This window comes from Oncorhynchus mykiss, chromosome 9 (assembly GCF_013265735.2).
Source record: "Oncorhynchus mykiss isolate Arlee chromosome 9, USDA_OmykA_1.1, whole genome shotgun sequence".
NCBI classification, from domain to species: Eukaryota; Metazoa; Chordata; class Actinopteri; order Salmoniformes; family Salmonidae; genus Oncorhynchus; species Oncorhynchus mykiss.
The window spans coordinates 65,389,697-65,410,622 of record NC_048573.1 but is presented as its reverse complement, the minus strand read 5'-3'; the positions used below and the strand labels follow the sequence as shown (position 1 = coordinate 65,410,622).

Genomic DNA, 20,926 nt, shown 5'->3' with positions numbered 1-20,926 from the left:
TCGCCCAACATCAGTACCCGACCTCACTAATGCTCGTGGCCCTGTAGCAATGTTCCAATGTTCCCTGTAGCGATCTAGTGGAAATCCTTCCCAGAAGAGTGGAGGCTGTTATAGCAGCAATGTTCTGACATCTAGTGGAAAGCCTTCCCAGAAGAGTGGAGGCTGTTATAGCAGCAATGTTCTGACATCTAGTGGAAGGCCTTCCCAGAAGAGTGGAGGCTGTTATAGCAGCAATGTTCTGACATCTAGTGGAAGGCCTTCCCAGAAGAGTGGAGGCTGTTATAGCAGCAATGTTCCAACATCTAGTGGAATTCCTTCCCAGATGAGTAGAGGCTGTTATAGCAGCAATGTTCTGACATCTAGTGGAATTCCTTCCCAGAAGAGTGGAGGCTGTTATAGCAGCAATGTTCTGACATCTAGTGGAAGGCCTTCCCAGAAGAGTGGAGGCTGTTATAGCAGCAATGTTCTGACATCTAGTGGAAGGCCTTCCCAGAAGAGTGGAGGCTGTTATAGCAGCAATGTTCTAACATCTAGTGGAATTCCTTCCCAGTAGAGTGGAGGCTGTTATAGCAGCAAATGGGGGACCAACTACATATTAATGTCCATGATTTTGGAATGAGATATTCTACAAGCAGGTGTCAAAATATTCTTGGTCATGTAGTGTAACTTATAAATGCCTCATGAGCTTAGTTCAACCGTCTTACCCCATCACAAACTTGTTTTACTCCAATGTTTGAAAACAAGTAAATGTAAACAAACATTATATAGCTTCAAAACATGGTCACCTATCCTTTAGATATCATGGATGGTCCGTCCTTGCATTAGTAGCTCTGTTTATGAACAGAGAGTGATTACATTTCTCCAGTCCATCCCTCAACATATTACCGAAACAGGTGCAGTGAAAACACTTTGTCATTATTTCTACTGCTGATTGCCACTTTAAGGTAGTTTCCGATTCAGGCAAAATAAGCACCGCTGGATGCAGACTCCGCCCACGCGAGAACGTTGCCTTTTTGAATTTAAAGTACGGATCTTCCACGCTACAGATTTAATCTACATTCATGAAAGTCTTTCCTTCTACTCAGGTCCCTCCGTCATCACCACCTCACCTCTCATCTTCCATGTTGCATGCTGTGTCCAGTGTTCTGTCCATCCACCACTTACCAGTCTGTCACCTGTTGATGGCATGTCTCAATGTTGTGTTTGTCCCTGGTAACTGTGACTTGCGGTGTGCTGAAAAGCTTGTTGGTCAACCAGCTCTGTTGAGGCCCCTGCACATATCCACACACACAGACATGTTCACACATAATGGACATTTATTCAGACAAATGGATAGAAACATTGGCAACACTACTTGAACACTCCATTTTAAGGGCTACATAACACTGTCATAATCATGATGGTATAGACATTTAAGGAGTCGTTTTAGAGACGACAGGTTAGATGAGTTGTATGAATATTAGCTTCTCTATAGCACGGTACCTCACAGAGCTTGTTGTCTACAACTGTGATACATTGTTGACATAGTGGTTTGTTTATTAAATAACTAAACCCCCATAGCCTTGGATTGAAAAATCGATATTTCTCTGTTAGTTTTAAGTTGACAGTGAAAGGGATCATTCTCTTTTTAGTTAACATATTCCCACATTCAATTGGCTACCCATTTGACAACATATAAGTAAAATGTAACAATTCTAAACATACTTGCTGAAATATTCTGTTAGGATAAGCACTGCAAATATAGGTTCCTTAATCAACAACCTCAAACCTGAGCATGACACCACTGTACCAGAGTTTGACTTCCCAGTTAACCTGTGTGACCCCTCTCTCTCCCTCCTTCACCCACTCACAGATCTCCGCAGCCAGCCTTTTCTGCGGCACGACACGCTGATCCGGAGCGGCTGGAAGAGACCCTAAACAAACCACTCGTTCTTCCTCCCTTATCATCCCTTCCTTTTATAACCCCCCCCCTCCTGTGTCTCGGTGGTCTCACCCACCCGAGGCTGCACAGAGACTAAAAGGTGGACATGACCGAACCAATGGCCCTTGTTTTACAGGGGTATTTATTTATTTATGGAGATCCTTTATGGACACTGTCTCTCAACAAGCAGGTATAACTGTAGTATCACCGACATAGCCTACCCTCCTCTCCCACTGCAAACACACACCGCACACATGCACACACACAGATAATATTAAGAACAGGACTGGGCAGAAAGAGTCCAAAGAAGAAGAGTATAGTGGTGAGTTGAGCCCTTAAAGGGGCGGCTCACCTCACACAAGCAGGAAGGAAGGACACTTCAACTGCATAAGGTGGACATGGAACCACAAGTGCCTGCTAATGTGGATCTTATTTCCATGAACCTCGATTTCCTCAGATTGTGCAATCCAAGCAAGATTGAGACTGGGAGACAGTCAGTCAAGTCACTTGGATAAATGACAGCATATGTTGACTCTACTGCTGGGATTTCCACTTCAAAGAGAACTGGGTTGTGTTCATAAGGCACCAAACGGAAGAAAACAGAATGAAACAGGGAGGGACTACCTGGACCAATAAGAATCGTCATTTTGGTTTCCGTTGCAAAACAATTTTGGTTGTGTGCCCTACCTAATGAATAGGACCCAGGGTTTTGCCTTCACATGATGTCTCTGTCCACCGATTTCAAAAAGGACTGAAGATTATTGTCATATCGGTGTCTTTTCTGGACAAGCTAGCCAAACCAAACGTCCTCTACTCTTGTGTCTTATTTCTTATTGTGCTAAAAAAAAGTGCCTTTTTGACAGTATTATTTTTACGTGACTCAGCCATAATGTGTATCTTTAAATTCTTTTTTTGTTAGATTGTATTTTGTATTGCCTTTGTATGATAACATTTAAATACTGTAAAAAAAAAAATCTGAATCTCAGCTTTAATCACTAACATATCTAAAGGTTGCTTCTCAGTGCTATAATATAAATGAGCGTAGGCCAAGTGTCGCTAAACGCGACAGAGTGGGTTAAAACATTCAATGTTTTTGCTGTCTATTACTTCTTCATCTTTATCACCTACTACAGTACAATCACCACTTCAGTCGTACCATTTCATTACGACTTAATTACCACTTCAGTCTTAAACACTCCCAAGTTTAAACTGAATTATTTCAAACCACTGACTAAGAACCATAAGGAACATGACCTTGCTCAGAAGTTGAAAGCAACAGTAAAGTTGGTCTGAATGTTATGTAACTGACAAGACTTTCTTGCTTAGCAAGTGATGAACGTATGATGATGTTTCTAAACTGACTGTTTAGCTTACTTGCATTTGTTGGTGGGTAAAGAATGCATTCCTATGAGTCTAACCATGTTCTCAATGCTTGTTCTCTTTGCTTACAGTTTTAGAACCTCAATGATGACCAATTTTGTTTTAGAACCGTAATGATGACCTTAATAGCCATCGAGTAAGCATAATGATTGTGCACGCTGAGACTATCTGTGTTTCAATATGGCTTTTCCTCAAAAGGGACCGCCCATATTTACACTACTTACATTACCTTGTTGTACGAGACACGACTCTTATAGCAGATATTTCTATACACATTTACAAATTAATGAATAGAAGAAGCCTTGTACTTTTGGGTCAGAAGGATAAAATGAAATAGTGTCTGACATTTGATGTATGTTATCTTAAATATGACTGCACTTCCCCCTTAATAAACAAAATGACAATGTGACCCAAATTTAAACATATCTTCTTTCTCTCTCCCTTTCGGGCTCTACTTCTTTCTCTCTTTAGGTCTCTTTCTTTCGGTCTCTCCCCTTTCTCTCTTAGTCTCTCTCCTTTCTCTCTTGGTCTCTCCCCTTTCTCTCTTGGTCTCTCTCCTTTCTCTCTTGGTCTCTCCCCTTTCTCTCTTGGTCTCTCCCCTTTCTCTTTTAGTCTCTCTCCTTTCTCTCTTGGTCTCTCTCCTTTCTCTCTTGGTCTCTCTCCTTTCTCTCTTGGTCTCTCCCCTTTCTCTTTTAGTCTCTCTCCTTTCTCTCTTGGTCTCTCCCCTTTCTCTCTTGGTCTCTCTCCTTTCTCTCTTGGTCTCTCCCCTTTCTCTCTTGGTCTCTCCCCTTTCTCCTTTAGTCTCTCTCCTTTCTCTCTTGGTCTCTCTCCTTTCTCTCTTGGTCTCTCCCCTTTCTCTTTTGGTCTCTCCCCTTTCTCTTTTAGTCTCTCTCTTTTCTCTCTTGGTCTCTCCCCTTTCTCTCTTGGTCTCTCTCCTTTCTCTCTTGGTCTCTCCCCTTTCTCTTTTAGTCTCTCTCCTTTCTCTCTTGGTCTCTCCCCTTTCTCTCTCCTTTCTCTCTTGGTCTCTCCCCTTTCTCTCTTGGTCTCTCTCCTTTCTCTCTTGGTCTCTCTCCTTTCTCTCTTGGTCTCTCTCCTTTCTCTCTTGGTCTCTCTCCTTTCTCTCTTGGTCTCTCCCCTTTCTCCCTTGGTCTTTCCCCTTTCTCCCTTGGTCTCTCCCCTTTCTCCCTTGGTCTCCCCTTTCTCCCTTGGTCTCTCCCCTTTCTCTCTTGGTCTCTCCCCTTTCTCTCTTGGTCTCTCTCCTTTCTCTCTTGGTCTCCCCTTTCTCTCTTGGTCTCTCCCCTTTCTCTCTTGGTCTCTCCCCTTTCTCTCTTGGTCTCTCCCCTTTCTCTCTTGGTCTCTCCCCTTTCTCTCTCTCCCTTCTCGCGGTCTCTCCCCTTTCTCTCTTGGTCTCTCCTTTCTCTCTCGGTCTCTCCCCTTTTTTACTCGTTCTCTCCCCTTTCTCTCAGTCTCTCCCCTTTCTCTCTCCGTCTCTTGATCTCTCTCCGTTTCTTGGTCTCTCTCCGTCTCTCGATCTCTCTCTCACTCATTCTCTCTCTCCAAATGAAGATCAGAGCCACCATGTGTTTGTACTATAAAAATCCATTTAATTTCTTCTATCAAAAGAAATGAAATCATAACCAACTGAAATAGAGCAACAAAAATCCATGTGTAGGGTTTTGTTTTGCTGAAATATTTGTCAAAAATATTTAAACAGCTTGTACCTAATTTACATTGTTCAAATTAAAATGTAACAGAGCAGAAATTGAATTAAAATCCAATGAATGATGAATACTGTTAATAACAAATGATGGTTAAGCCAGAGTGGTTTGCTATTGGGTTTGTATGTGTGTGTGTGTATTGTGAGTTCCATGCAGTGTAAACTGTAACAGATATGGTTAGAAGCAGCATGGTCAGCAGCACATGATTGGCTGAGACTGAGATTGGACCAATGACAGACAGGCAGGCAAACAGACATAGACAGATAGTTCTATCAGAGCAACAGACCGACAAGATTACAGACAGGGCTGACTGGCTGACAGGGATGGCTAGTCAGACAAGCCGACAGACAGCCGAGCCTACAGACAGACAGACAGACAGATAGGTAAGGGATAATCAACGAGGGGCTATGCGTTCCTTGGAAAACAGTGCACGACGTGGAAGGTGTGTTCCACGACACGTTAGCGGAGTGGAACTTACCTTTCACGGAGTTGCATTATTTTCCAGAGAACGCATTGAGCGCTGAGTTGAGTATCCCTTTTACACCATGGCTATAAATGAATATAATTGCCTCTAGATACGTGTTCATTTGCCAGTAGAAATGTGATAACATCCACTGAAGAAGTTAGCAAGTTTATTAGCTAGCTAGATACAGTAGTTGCCTTGGTAATCAAACAGACTTGCTAGTTTAGCTAACCAAACCATCATCCTAGCTTGCTATTATAAATTCAACAATACCAATAATGTTTTTCATTTGAATTTTGCTTTCAAAAGCAGCAATAACAAAAAAATAGAACATAAGAATGAACTTCATAGCCTTTGAATTATACTGTGCGTTATAGGGAAATAATGCACGCTCTAGAATGCCCTTCAAGCCAATCAGAAATGAGTATTCAACAATGCCATAGCATAACTAGCGTTAGCAGCAAGGCAGAGGGGATGCTAATCAGGAGGCTAACAATCCTAAACTCCTGAGGAATGCACTTACAATGAGCAGAAACTGAAATTACATAGGCATGATGTAATTATTACAAACATTAAAAACACATAACATTGTTGTTTTAAAATTTCCCCCATGAAACAACTGGCTCTCTGGCCTCTCCTGAAAGTATGTTTACAATCACAGACAAAGACAAAAGCATCGTCAGCTTGTTGTTTTATCGTAAATGGTTTGTTTCAGCCATGTCAGGCGTTCACAGAGTCTTGCTTGTTGCTAAAACTGCCAATCACCAGGCTGACAGTTTACAGTTGAAATTGTACTAAACAGTCACTGAGATAGTCCCTCTGGGCCCCAATATGCATCCTCTCACATCAAGGCCCCCTACACACATTCTGGGTTGCCCCAAAACATGTCCTCTCATACCCCAATGGCCTCAGTTACTTCCATCCCCTGAATCTTCATCCTGGAATGTCTGCTTTAATACAATCATCTTCCTCCAACACATTACACACTCCATTACCTTCATTCATTAAGCACATTTAGCCGGTCAATTATACAAGACTAAAAAAGAAAACGAGCTAAAACATAATACAGACAGACTGTTATTTCATGTTTGTATTCCTGGGTATATTTTGAAGACACTTTGTTAATAGGTTTATATATATATATATATATATGTTAATACAGTACCAGTCAAAAGTTTGGGCACACCTACTCATTCAAGGCTTTTTCTTTATTTTAACTATTTTCTACATTGTAGAATAATAGTTTAGACATCAACACTATGAAATAACACATATAGAATCATGCAGTAACCAAAAAAGTGTTATACAAATCAAAATATGTTATATTTGAGTTCCTTTAAAGTAGCCACCCTTTTCCTTGATGAAAGCTTTGCACACACTCTTGGCATTCTCTCAACCAGCTTCACCTGGAATGCTTTTCCAACAGCCTTGAAGGAGTTCCCACATATGCTGAGCAATTGTTGGCTGCTTTTCCTTCACTCTGTGGTCCAACTCATCCCAAACCATTTCAATTGAGTTGAGGTCGGGTGATTGTGGAAGCCAGGTCATCTGATGCAGTACTCCATCACTCTCCTTCTTGTTAAAATAGCCCTTACACAGTCTGGAGCTGTGTTGGGTCATTGTCCTGTTGAAAAACAAATGATATACCCCCTAAGGGCAAACCAGATGGTATGGTGTATCGTAGCAGAATGCCGTGGTAGCTATGCTGGTTAAGTGTGCCTTGAATTCTAAATAAATCACAGACAGCAAAGTGACCCCACACCATCACAACTCCTCCTCTATGCTTCATGGTGGGAACCACACATGCGGAGATCATCCGTTCACCTACTCCGCGTCTCACAAAGACATGGTGGTTGGAACCAAAAATCTCACATTTGGAGTCATCAAACAAAGGACAGATTTCCACCAGTCTATTGTCCATTGCTCGTGTTTCTTGGCCCAAGCAAGTCTCTTCATATTGGTGTCCTTTACTAGTGGTTTCTTTGCAGCAATTTGACCATGAAGGCCTGACTCACGCAGTCTCCTCTGAACAGTTGATATTGAGATGTGTCTATTACTTGAACTCTGTGAAGCATTTATTTGGGCTGCAATCTGAGGTGCAGTTAACTCTAATGAACCTTTCCTCTGCAGCAGAGGTAACTCTGGGTCTTCCTTTCCTGTGGCAGTCCTCATGAGAGCCAGTTTCATCATAGCGCTTGATGGTTTTTGCACTTGAAGAAACCTTCAAAGTTCTTGAAACTTTGCAGATTGACTGACCTTCATGTCTTAAAGTAATGATGGACTGTTGTTTCTCTTTGCTTATTTGAGCTGTTCTTGCCATAATACGGACTTGGTCTTTTACCAAATAGGGCTATATTCTGTATACCACCTCTACCTTGTCACAACACAACAGATTGGCTCAAAGGCATTAAGAAGGAAATACATTTCACAAATGAACTTTTAACAAGGCACACCTGTCAATTGAAATACATTCCAGGTGACTACCTCATGAAGCTGGTTGAGAGAATGCCAAGAGTGTGCAAAGCTGTCATGAACGCAAAGGGTGGCTACTTTGAAGAATCTCAAATATAAAAATATATTTTGATTTGTTTAACACTTTTTTGGTTACTACATGATTCCATATGTGTTATTTCATTGTTTTGATGTCCCGCAATTATTATACAATGTAGAAAATAGTAAAAATAAAGAAAAACCCTTGAATGAATAAGTGTGTCCAAACTTTTGACTGGTATTGTATATGTGTATAAATATACACTATATATACAAAAGTATGTGGACAACCTTTCAATTAGTCGATTAACCCATTTCAGCCACACCTGTTGCTGACAGGTATATAAAATCGAGAGCAAAGCCATGCAATCTCTATAGAGAAACATTTGCAGTAAAACGACCTTATTGAAGAGCTCAGTGACTTTCAAATTAGCACCATCATAGGATGCCACCTTTCCAACAAGTCAGTTCATCACATTTCTGCCCTGCTAGTGGTGCCCCGGTCAACTGTGAGTGCTGTTATTGTGAAGTGGAAATGTCTTGGAGCAAAAACGTCTGTGTTAGGCCACACAAGCTCACAGAATGGGACCGCCAAGTGCTGAAGCGCGTAGCATGTAAACATTGGCTGTCCACAGTTGCAACACTCACTACAGAGTTCCAAACTGCCTCTGGAAGAAACGTCAGCACAGGAGCTGTTTGTCGGGAGCTTCATGAAATGTGTTTCCATGGCCGAGCAGCCGCAGACAAGCCTAAGATCACCATGTGCAATGCCAAGTGTCGGCTGGACTGGTGTAAAGCTCACCGCCATTGGACTCTGGAGCAGTGGAAACACGTTCTTTGGAGTGACGAATCACTCTACCATCTGGCAGTCCGACGGACTAATCTGGGTTTGGCAGATGCCAGGAGAATGCTACCTGCCTGAATGCATAGCGCCAACTGTACATTTAGGTGGAGGAGGAATAATGGTCTGGGGCTGTTTTTCATGGGTTAGGCTCCTTAGTTCCAGTGAAGGGAAATCTTAACGCTACAGCATACAATGACATTCTAGACGATTCTGTGCTTCCAACTTTGTGGCAACAGTTTGGGGAAGGTCCTTTCCTGTTTCAGTATGGCAATGCCCGTGTGCACAAAGCGAAGTCCATACAGAAAACATTTGTCGAGATTGGTGTGGAAGAACTTGACTGGCCTGCACAGAGCCCTGACCTCAACCCCATCGAACCCCTTTGGGATGAATTGGAATGCCGACTGCGAGCCAGGCCTAATCGCCCAACGTCACTAATGCTCTTTTGGCTGAATGGAAGCAAGTCCCAGCAGCAATGTTCTAACATCTAGTAGAACGCCTTCCCAGAAGAGTGGAGACTGTTATAGGGAGGACCAATTCCATATTAATGCCCATAATTTTCAAATTAGATGTTCGACGAGCAGGGGTCCACATACTTTTGGTCATGTAGTGTATATGTGTGTGTATATATATATATATACACACACACACACACACACACACACTTTTAGTCTTCTGTGCAAGGAGAAAAAAGACAATCACTTGGAACATAGTTTTCAACAGAATGGACATTAGAATTTGTGATGCTGACTTACTCTGCCATGTGGTTCCTGAACACAGTTCCTGAACACAGTTCCTGAACACAGTTCCTGAACACAGTTCCTGAACACAGTTCCTGAACACAGTTCCTGAACACAGTTCCTGAACACAGTTCCTGAACACTTTTAGTTCCAACAGCCGTGTTCTCATTCTACACCATTCTATTGATATACTGAACACTTCAAACAGTAGAGATAGATGGCACAGAAAGTAACACATAAACCAAACCAGCGTCAATCAGTACTGACTACTGACTATTAAACTTTACATCCTCTTTTCTCCACGTCTTTCACAAACAAACTTCTCTGAAATAGAACAATGTTTCTTCCCTACACAATTCATACAAAGTGAACTAACTGCTGTTTGTTTTTCTCTACACCTTTACATAGAGGTAGTGGCTATATGGATCAAGGGGTGAAGGGGGAGTGACAGTAGCAAGGGGGGGAGGAAGGTGAGCAAAATAAAACGAGTTGAATGAAAAAATCTATGAAATGGTTCCTCCTTTTTCTGATTAGGCAACTGTTCCTTTTTCTCAAAAGAACAACAAATAATACTGCAATCACATACAAAAGTAGTCCTTCATTGTATACATTTTATACAGTGTTCTCTCTCTCTCTCTCTTCCTTTTGATGCTTTTCTTGATTGGTAAAAGGCTTGTGGGCGTGGTCCAGACGTGGCTCGGGCGTGCCTGACCCCTGACCTCTATGCCAGCGGGTCACTCATGTCCTCGTCCTCCCCATCGTCCACCTGTGAGAGTAACTCTTTCTTCTCGTCAGTACTAGCCAAGGAGTTGCGGCTGTTGTGGGCTCCCATGTACAGGGTGGCGTACACTGGGTTGGTGAAGTTGGTGGGCTGCAGGGATGAAAATAATGAAATAATGGGTTGACAAAGAGCACACGAGGTCCTAAATTTGGTTTCATTGCAGAGTATTATGGAGTGCAGAAAAAAGATGTAAAAGGTACGCTCAGCGAAAGTCTACCAACGAGCAGCACCGCAGATAGTGATATGAGCGAGATACAAGACTTGGCTCTCACACAGTATCCGTGCAGCTGCACGGGTTCACATCAGGCCTTTACAATGTGGTAGCCACGGGACCAAAACAGAGGAGAAGTTGAGCCTCACGCTTCAACACTCAGTTGTTGTGGAAATTGACCCACTGTGCTGTTTACTTTCTGCATCTACGGCATATCGCTGAGTCTACCTTTAATGTGTCAATGACAAATTAATAACTATGAGCTAACAAGTGCTGCAGTGTTAAAACAAGTAACCTGAGTGTTAAAACAAGTATAAAAACAAATAACCTGAGTGTTAAAACAAGTATAAAAACAAGTAACCTGAGTCTTAAAACAAGTATAAAAACAAGTAACCTGAGTGTTAAAACAAGTATAAAAACAAGTAACCTGAGTGTTAAAACAAGTATAAAAACAAATAACCTGAGTGTTAAAACAAGTATAAAAACAAATAACCTGAGTGTTAAAACAAGTATAAAAACAAGTAACCTGAGTCTTAAAACAAGTATAAAAACAAGTAACCTGAGTCTTAAAACAGTGTTAAAACAAGTAACCTGAGTGTTAAAACAAGTAACCTGAGTGTTAAAACAAGTAACCTGAGTGTTAAAACAAGTAACCTGAGTGTTAAAACAAGTATAAAAACAAGTAACCTGAGTCTTAAAACAAGTATAAAAACAAGTAACCTGAGTGTTAAAACAAGTATAAAAACAAATAACCTGAGTGTTAAAACAAGTATAAAAACAAGTAACCTGAGTCTTAAAACAAGTATAAAAACAAGTAACCTGAGTGTTAAAACAAGTATAAAAACAAGTAACCTGAGTGTTAAAACAAGTATAAAAACAAATAACCTGAGTGTTAAAACAAGTATAAAAACAAATAACCTGAGTGTTAAAACAAGTATAAAAACAAGTAACCTGAGTCTTAAAACAAGTATAAAAACAAGTAACCTGAGTCTTAAAACAAGTATAAAAACAAGTAACCTGAGTCTTAAAACAAGTATAAAAACAAGTAACCTGAGTGTTAAAACAAGTAACCTGAGTGTTAAAACAAGTAACCTGAGTGTTAAAACAAGTAACCTGAGTGTTAAAACAAGTATAAAAACAAGTAACCTGAGTCTTAAAACAAGTATAAAAACAAGTAACCTGAGTGTTAAAACAAGTATAAAAACAAATAACTTTGAGTGTAGTACTGCATGATTGTCGGTGTCAAGGGCCGGCCTCCTGGGCTTTTCACGCACAAAAGTATCTAGGGTTCACCGAGTATGGTGCAACAAACAAAAAACATCCAGTCAGCGGCAGTCCTGTGGGCGAAAACAGCTCGTTGATGAGAGAATGGCAAGAATCGTGCAAGCTAACAGGTGGGCCACAAACAAAGAACAGCGCAGTACAACAGTGGTGTGCAGAACAGCATCTTGGAACACACAACTCGGACACTTGAGGACTGGAAAAATATTGCCTGGTATGACGAATCCTGGTTCCTGTTGCATCATGCTGATGGCAGAGCCATCCTGCCTGGTGTCAATGGTACAGGCTGGTGTCAATGGTACAGGCTGGTGGCAAAGGTACAGGCTGGTGTCAATGGTACAGGCTGGTGTCAATGGTACAGGCTGGTGTCAATGGTACAGGCTGGTGGCAAAGGTGTGGGGAATGTTTTCCTGGCAACATTTCCATTCCCCTGAGAATTCAGGCTGTTCTGGAGGCAAAGGAGGGTCTGACCCGGTAGTAGATGGGTATACCTAATGAACATGCGACTGGGTGTAAGAGTATGTGTATGTGATACCTTATCTGGGTCTAGAGCGAAGTCTGAATCCAGGAGTTCCCCAGCATCGTCGTCTGGCTCCCCTTCGTAGATCTTATAGGCTGGGTTCCCTATCTCCACATTCATGGCCCCGTTGGTCATCCTGTGGTGCTGAAAGCCCTTAGCACTGCGCACACACACACACAGAGTTTGTGTCCTCTCAACACATCAACATTAGCAGAGACGTAGCCACAACACAGGAACACACACTGAAAGTGCTGAGAGCCTTGGTTCAAGCCACTGACAGGATAGAAAAGTCCAGCATACAGCAAACCATCACACCACCAGCTACATGTACAGTACATTAAAACGTTTCCACACAGTCAAGGCAACACAGTACCCCGGTAAATTGACAAATCAAATGAGCTTTTTTCAAAAGTCCATTTGGACACATCCAGTGTCTATCCTGGTTAATGCTGGATTTTACACAACGCAAATGTTCCACTTCTACAATGCAGGCACAGAAGCATCACTGTAATACATGTAGACAGGGAAAGGTATGGATGTGTAGGGAAGAACCAGTCAATCTGTCAATAGCCCCCCGTGTTCCTGGGTGGGAAACCCTGTACTAGACAGGAGAGAGCAGGCAGGGACAGACAGACAGACTCTACTACAGAAAGGCCAGCAAAATGGAGGACTGTCACTGAACCCACAGACAAGATGGTGGCTTAGATGAGGCTTTGGGGAGAGGGAGGAGAAGGGGGAAGGGTCTGGGGGGGAGACGTGTTACATGTGACCCTATTAAGTTACCGAGAATGTCGGGAGCGTTTGCCCAGCCATACCGACCTGGGGGACAGGAAAGAGGTGGTTATCCACAAAAGAGAGAGAGATAGAGAGATTATAATATATATATATACAGTGGGGAGAACAAGTATTTCATACACTGCCGATTTCGAGGTGAGATCTTGCATGGAACCCCAGACCGAGGGTGATTGACGTCATCTTGAACTTCTTCCATTTTCTAATAATTGCGCCAACAGTTGTTGCCTTCTCACCAAGCTGCTTGCCTATTGTCCTGTAGCACATCCCAGCCTTGTGCAGGCCTACAATTTTATCCCTGATGTCCTTACACAGCGCTCTGGTCTTGGCCATTGTGGAGAGGTTGGAATCTGTTTGATTGAGTGTGTGGACAGGTGTCTTTTATACAGGTAACGAGTTCAAACAGGTGCAGTTAATACAGGTAATGAGTGGAGAACAGGAGGGCTTCTTAAAGAAAAACTAACAGGTCTGTGTGAGCCGGAATTCTTACTGGTTGGTAGGTGATCAAATACTTATGTCATGCAATAAAATGCAAATGAATTACTTAAAAATCATACAATGTGATTTTCTGGATTTTTGTTTTAGATTCTGTCTCTCACAGTTGAAATGTACCTATGATAAAAAAGTACAGACCTCTACATGCTTTGTAAGTAGGAAAACCTGCAAAATTGGCAGTGTATCAAATATTTGTTTTCCCCACTGTATGTATATATATATATATATATATATATATATATATATATATATATATATATATATATATATATATATATATGAATGAGAGAGAGAGAGAGAGAGAGAGAGAGAGAGAGAGAGAGAGAGAGAGAGAGAGAGAGAGAGAGAGAGAGAGAGAGAGAGAGAGCTGGTGGGAGGTACAGATGAGGTGTAAAATATATTTGAGTTTGACCAAATGAGTGGGACCTCTCACACAAAGGTTGTCTACTCTACTCACCCACGCATTCTCCTCTTGTACCACAAGATGGCGCCGACAACCAGCAGCGCCAGTAATAACAGCAGCAGCACTGGGATGATTGTGGAGGCAGAACCTGCAGAGAGAGCAACACGTCCATCAATGAGAAATATGCAACACCGACCAATGAGCTCAGACAGTTTATAACATGTATTGTGTTATAATCTGTAGTTATAAACTGTATTTCACCGACACTGTAAAGAGACTATAAAGTAACTAAAGTAACTTACTTCCACTGGAGTCAGGAGAGTCCACAGGAGAGGCAGTGACTTCACATCGATACCCCCTCCACCCTATAGAACACCTAAATACACATCACACAGGTTACACCTAAATACACACCACACAGGTTACACCTAAATACACACCACACAGGTTATACCTAAATACACACCACACAGGAGAGGCAGTGACTTCACATCGATACCCCCTCCACCCTATAGAACACCTAAATACACATCACACAGGTTACACCTAAATACACACCACACAGGAGAGGCAGTGACTTCACATCGATACCCCCTCCACCCTATAGAACACCTAAATACACACCACACAGGTTACACCTAAATACACACCACACAGGTTACACCTAAATACACACCACACAGGTTACACCTAAATACACACCACACAGGTTACACCTAAATACACACCACATATGAGCTTGAGTGTGTGTGGGTGTACATCTGAGTGATTGGGGTCATATTCTTACTTGCACTGGGGCAGTAGTGTGCCTGGTTCAATAGAGCAGAGTCCATTGGTGCAGAAATCTAGACAGGTGTAGCAGCTGGGCTGGGTACGACCGTTAGGACAGCTGGACATAGATAGGTACACAGAGACAGAGAGACAGACAGAAACAGAAAGAAAGAGACAACCAACAGAACTAGATTGAATCTTTACAGGATAACACCAGGATAAATGCGTGTGTGTGTGAGTGAGTGTGAATGGACTGAACAATGTGTGTGTGTGTATGTATGTTTGCGTGTGTTCTGTATATGTAGTGTGTATGACCCCTACCTGCACATGACCTCTCCTGAGGCTTTGGGCACACACTTGCCGTTGGGTCCACAGTACTCACACTTGTCCAGCTCACAGAGCTGTCCATGGAACTGAGGGGTACAGCGACACAGCTTGGTGGCATTGGCCGTCTGCAGACACATGGCCTCGTTCTCACAGTAACCCTCACATGTACCTGGAGGGGTGATGAGAAGATAGAGCCAGGGAAACGGGGCTTACAGTCAGTTCCTCACAGAGGAAGCCTCTCCTTCTTTTCATCCATTTCTGATTAGGGATTAAGTATTACATTACAAAGTGGATTGAATAAATTATTATTGTTATTGAAATGAAAAAATCACAGGAATGAACGATGCACCTGAAAATACAGGAAGTATACCTTTAGTTACACTGTTATAATACAGGAACTATAGATTTAGTTAGTCTGTTATAATACAGGAACTATAGATTTAGTTAGTCTGTTATAATACAGGAACTATAGATTTAGTTAGTCTGTTATAATACAGGAACTATAGATTTAGTTAGTCTGTTATAATACAGGAACTATAGATTTAGTTAGTCTGTTATAATACAGGAACTATAGATTTAGTTAGTCTGTTATAATACAGGAACTATATATTTAGTTAGTCTGTTATAATACAGGAACTATATATTTAGTTAGTCTGTTATAATACAGGAACTATATATTTAGTTAGTCTGTTATAATACAGGAACTATAGATTTAGTTACTCTGTTATAATACAGGAACTATAGATTTAGTTACTCTGTTATAATACAGGAACTATAGATTTAGTTAGTCTGTTATAATACAGGAACTATAGATTTAGTTAGTCTGTTATAATACAGGAACTATAGATTTAGTTAAACTGTTACACAGATCAATCAATCAATCAAATGTATTTATAAAGCCCTTCTTACATCAGCTGATGTCTCAAAGTGCTGTACAGAAACCCAGCCTAAAACCCCAAACAGCAAGCAATGCAGATGTAGAAGCACGGTGGCTAGGAAAAACTCCCTAGAAAGGCAGGAACCTAGGAAGAAACCTGAAGAGGAACCAGGTTCTGAGGGGTGGCCAGTCCTCTTCTGGCTGTGCCGGGTGGAGGTTATAACAGTACATGGCCAAGATGTTCAAGAGGTTGGCATTGTTGCTTAAATCATCCCTTATTAACCCATTATAAACAATACACTCACTGTATTGACACTGGTCTCCCAGATACTCAGGCGGACAGCGGCAGGTGGGCTGGTTGCCCTGGGATACAGTGCAGTTGCCTCCATTATGACAGTAGTCCTGACAGGTGTGGAGTTTACACTGGGGCCCCGTGAAGCCCTTCAGACAACGGCAGGTAGGGGCCCCTGGGAACAAAGGGTCATGTTAAATAAGAACAAAAATCTAAATAAAATGGGCCCAATTCAGATTTAGGAAATCAACGCCTTTCCTACGCTGTTCTCAGTAATTGGTGTTCAGACTTACCTAATGCAGGCGTGTAGTGTGCTCTACAGGTGTGTCTACCTTGCATACACTGAATAAATGTAATTCAACCACTGAAAACCGTCCCACTTGCTGGCCAACAGATTTTCTTGTGGAGTTTTCATTCAATAGGATTTTCAGTACATTTATCTTAAGCCATCCCTTTAAATACGCTGTACCTGTAATTAGAATTTTGTCGACAGACTTACAAGAACACATTGAGAGAACGGGTTCAGAATATAGGGATCAATGAAAGAAAGTCATCTATATATATAATATATACACGCATATATGCATAACTGATAAAAATACTGAGATTTTGTAGATTTAGGCCATTTTGGGGTTAGGAAAGTATATACAGTACCTTGCGAAAGTATTCGGCCCCCTTGAACTTTGCGACCTTTTGCCACATTACAGGCTTCAAACATAAAGATATAAAACTGTATTTTTTTGTGAAGAATCAACAACAAGTGGGACACAATCATGAAGTGGAACGACATTTATTGGATATTTCAAACTTTTTTAACAAATCAAAAACTGAAAAATTGGGCGTGCAAAATTATTCAGCCCCCTTAAGTTAATACTTTGTAGCGCCACCTTTTGCTGTGATTACAGCTGTAAGTCGCTTGGGGTGTGTGTTCCTTGTTCTTCATGATGCTCTCTGCGCTTTTAACGGACCTCTGAGACTATCACAGTGCAGGTGCATTTATACGGAGTCTTGATTACACACAGGTGGATTGTATTTATCATCATTAGTCATTTAGGTCAACATTGGATCATTCAGAGATCCTCACTGAACTTCTGGAGAGAGTTTGCTGCACTGAAAGTAGAGGGGCTGAATAATTTTGCACGCCCAATTTTTCAGTTTTTGATTTCTTAAAAAAGTTTGAAATATCCAATAAATGTCGTTCCACCTCATGATTGTGTCCCACTTGTTGTTGATTCTTAACAAAAAAATACAGTTTTATATCTTTATGTTTGAAGCCTGAAATGTGGCAAAAGGTCGCAAAGTTCAAGGGGGCCGAATACTTTTGCAAGGCACTGTATGAATGGTTTGGAGAGACTTTACACACAAACTATATTGATGAATAAAAGATAGGGGTTTGATTCATCCTGAAAGTAGCCATATTCAAATTCAGTTCATGGAATTTTGGAAGGTGAGAAAAGTGTACAATAGGGGTGGAACAGTAGTCCTATAAATCTACTCGAATCCTCATTAAATCATGGAACTGTACGACAACATGCGCCAGGCTCCAGGTTTAACCTGTTACGTGTGGTCTGAGTTCCATAATAATTCAAACAGGCTGCATGTCCCAAATGATGAAACAACGTTAACCTACGATGATCCAGTAACACTAGCCTCCCTCAGGAACAACTACACAGAAGTGACAGAGGAAAAAGGTCAACGGAATGGAGTGAAGCAAAATGTAGGATACAAATGAAGGAAATGAACACGGAAGTGACAGTTATACCTGTATGTGGGTATTACTGACGGTGGCTCCCGATAGTGGCTAATATTTATCATGATACACATTGTAAAATAATGGAGAAAAGCCGGGAATATAATGAAAACGTAAAGCACATGCATCAACTCAGCAGGTTCAGCCCTACAGAAGCCTATATATATACATTTGGCTCTCCAAATTTCATCCACGCAAACTACGAGGGCACACAAAGTCTGAATAACAGCACCGCTATTTATAGCCCACTTCACTGTGGAAAAGGGACAGCAACATGCAATACATGTTGATATGATTTTCAGTTTGCTTCCATATGACTGGTCTCACATTCGTCTCCAGTGATCATAAGGAAACATTTGACTAAAACAATTGCTATGTGTATTTACAATCCAACTCTCTAAATGGATTACACATTTACCTATCTGTTATCAATGGCTCTTATCAATTTATAAATTACAGTGCAAAAATCAAGTAGATGCTTTTCCGCTTGGAACCGGCAGCTTGCTTGGCCTTATTCATGGTTTCCTCACGCGTAAAGGTGGTGGAATTATGAGGGAATGAAGTCAAGTGGGTGAATAGCCTGCTATTATCATGCTTAAGTTCAAGGTCAGAACACACATAGAAAAAAAAAGGCCATTACGTCCCATTTACGTGCACTTAACACTCATAGGGCTGAATCCTAGAAGGGTTCCTATTAATATCAACGCACAATAGAGTCCCCACAGTCCTCCTAAAGCAGCCCCTACAGTCTGCAATAGAAAATGGCTGCCACCGGCACCTAGACTAGTTTGCCAGTTGCAGCCACACCAAGGACTGTATATGCTCAGGTAACCTACCTATGACTGAGGCAGTGCAGGCTCCTCCATTCTTACAGTAGTCTCTACACTGGTTGACCTCACACCTGTCTCCAGTGAAGCTGGGCTGGCACTGACACTTAGCCTGCTGCCTGGTGTTCAGAAAACAGTTCCCTCCGTTCAGGCACTGGACTGTACATGGCCCGGACGGGGGAGCTGGGAGAAGAGGGGGAGAGGTTATTGATAAGAGTCCCACTGGGCACCAAACGTCTATTCAACATCTATTCCATGTTGGTCCACGTAATTTAGTTGAAATGACAAGAAAAAAACGTTGATTCAACCAGTGTGTGCCCAGTGGGGCGTGTGTACTCACAGAATGGAGACCGTGTGGAAGGCGGTCTCTCCACACATGTGCCGTTTTCAGCCACGCGGTCGTTAGGACAGGTACAGACTGGACCACTGGGGCTGAGCAGACACAACCATTCACACTTCTTCCTGTCACATGGGTTGGTCACTAATGACACAGAGAGAGAACAGACAGAGGGATAACAGACAGTAAGAACCAGAACAGGATCAAGAGAAGCGTCACTAAAATGTGTTAAACTCCACTGAACCATATGTGGAATAGATGTCAACAGTAGTGCACTATGGGGAATAGGGGTCTGAAGAAGAACACTATGTGGAATACTGTATATAATGGATAGTTAAATACTGTATATAATGGACAGTGTGTCACAGACAGAGAGTCAGCTAGAGAGAGAGTCAGCTAGAGAGAGAGAGAGGAGAGAGAGAGAGAGACAGAGACAGAGACAGAGACAGAGACAGAGACAGACAGACAGACAGACAGACAGACAGACAGACAGACAGACAGACAGACAGACAGACAGACAGACAGACAGACAGACAGACAGACAGACAGACCCACAGACAGACCCACAGACAGACAGACAGAGAGAGAGACAGACACACTCTACCGGTTTTTAGCGGTGGTGGTTTGATAGGGGTCAAAAATAAGTGTACTATATGGGGGAGTAGGGTTTCATTTAAAGAAATTAGCTGTAGTGTAGGCAGACAGCCACTCACTCTCTGGTTGTTTGTAACGGTGGTAAAGGACAATGTCTGTGGCGTGGTTAATGCCAGTGGTCAGGTTCTCCATGGGGCTCTTGCCAAACTTGTTGACCCGGAACACAAAGTTATTAATGTAGGTGACGCCATATATGTAGTCCTCAAAGATGTCGATGCTGAACGGATGGAGCAGGTCTGGGGATGGAAGGAGAGAGAGTTAGAAACTGTTAATCCTGCCTTAACTATGTCCCTTTGAGAACTGAACAAGGAACCCACTCTGTAAAACTGTATCTTGCTTAAAAATACAATTTCACTACTTATCCTTTAATTCATAAATTGTTACCCATGTAAAATTCAGTAGGAAGCAAAGATGGGTGGTATCCTCATAAAACTACACTGAACCCCAGCCCTGAGATAAGTGTAGTTTAGTGTAGTGAACTGAACTGTTTTTGAGTCCTGTGACGGAGATGACAGGGTCGGAGCCGTTGAGTCGCACGCTCCCGATAACAGAGAGCTTAGCGTCCGCCCAGTACAAGCGCTCATTGAAGTAGTCTACCGCCAGACCTGGAGAGAGGAGAAGGAGGAGGTGGTGGTAGAGGAAGAGGAGTAGGAGCGGAAGGAGGAGCGGAGGGTTAAAGAGGACATGAATAACACAAACAGTGACCAGAAAGAAGGTATGATACCACTTACACCACTATGCTAATGCTATGCTAATGCTATGCTAATGCTATGTATAAGTGTTAATACTAATGTTAGGCTACAACGCTAATGCTATACAGACCTGTGGGCCACTGGATGTTCTCATGGACCAGGGTCTGTCTCAGGGTTCCATCCATGGCTGCTGTCTCAATCTTAGGGTGGTTTCCCCAGTCAGCCCAGTACAGGGTCCTGAGAACACAGAGAAACGCAGTCAAAACAGCTCAGCAGGAAATACACGTTTTTTATTTGAATTTTTTTTCTTCATTTGTTTTCGCATTGTCTTTTCCAGGACAGTGGTGGATGCATAACTAGGCC

The 20,926-nt window shown here is 42.0% G+C and overlaps 2 protein-coding genes across 6 annotated transcripts in view; one reads left to right on the top strand and one right to left on the bottom strand.

The window, feature by feature from the left end:
- The window catches only part of LOC110532685 (formin-like protein 3), a 91,952-nt gene extending 88,242 nt beyond the window's left edge, over nucleotides 1-3,710 (top strand). For all 3 annotated transcript variants that reach the window (XM_036988710.1, XM_036988708.1, XM_036988709.1), the window contains one exon: nucleotides 1,853-3,710. In XM_036988710.1, the coding sequence (XP_036844605.1) occupies nucleotides 1,853-1,917 (65 nt within the window). In that variant the 3' untranslated portion in view covers nucleotides 1,918-3,710. The remainder of the gene's footprint in view (nucleotides 1-1,852) is intronic.
- Nucleotides 3,711-9,375: 5,665 nt separating this feature from the next.
- Nucleotides 9,376-20,926, bottom strand: part of LOC110531237 (low-density lipoprotein receptor-related protein 1) — a 214,679-nt gene continuing 203,128 nt past the window's right edge. The window contains exons 79-91 of one of the 3 annotated variants that reach the window (XM_036988705.1): nucleotides 20,694-20,800; nucleotides 20,357-20,476; nucleotides 19,931-20,107; nucleotides 19,221-19,361; nucleotides 18,890-19,063; nucleotides 16,317-16,478; nucleotides 15,129-15,303; nucleotides 14,824-14,925; nucleotides 14,339-14,412; nucleotides 14,091-14,184; nucleotides 13,130-13,165; nucleotides 12,362-12,506; nucleotides 9,376-10,424 (exon numbers count right to left, since the gene is read on the bottom strand). In XM_036988705.1, coding sequence (XP_036844600.1) covers nucleotides 10,275-10,424; nucleotides 12,362-12,506; nucleotides 13,130-13,165; nucleotides 14,091-14,184; nucleotides 14,339-14,412; nucleotides 14,824-14,925; nucleotides 15,129-15,303; nucleotides 16,317-16,478; nucleotides 18,890-19,063; nucleotides 19,221-19,361; nucleotides 19,931-20,107; nucleotides 20,357-20,476; nucleotides 20,694-20,800 — 1,657 coding nt within the window. In that variant the 3' untranslated portion in view covers nucleotides 9,376-10,274. Of the gene's footprint in view, nucleotides 10,425-12,361; nucleotides 12,507-13,129; nucleotides 13,166-14,090; nucleotides 14,185-14,338; nucleotides 14,413-14,432; nucleotides 14,649-14,823; nucleotides 14,926-15,128; nucleotides 15,304-16,316; nucleotides 16,479-18,889; nucleotides 19,064-19,220; nucleotides 19,362-19,930; nucleotides 20,108-20,356; nucleotides 20,477-20,693; nucleotides 20,801-20,926 lie in introns of those variants that run through there. The other 2 variants (XM_036988706.1, XM_036988707.1) reach the window with 2 other exon arrangements.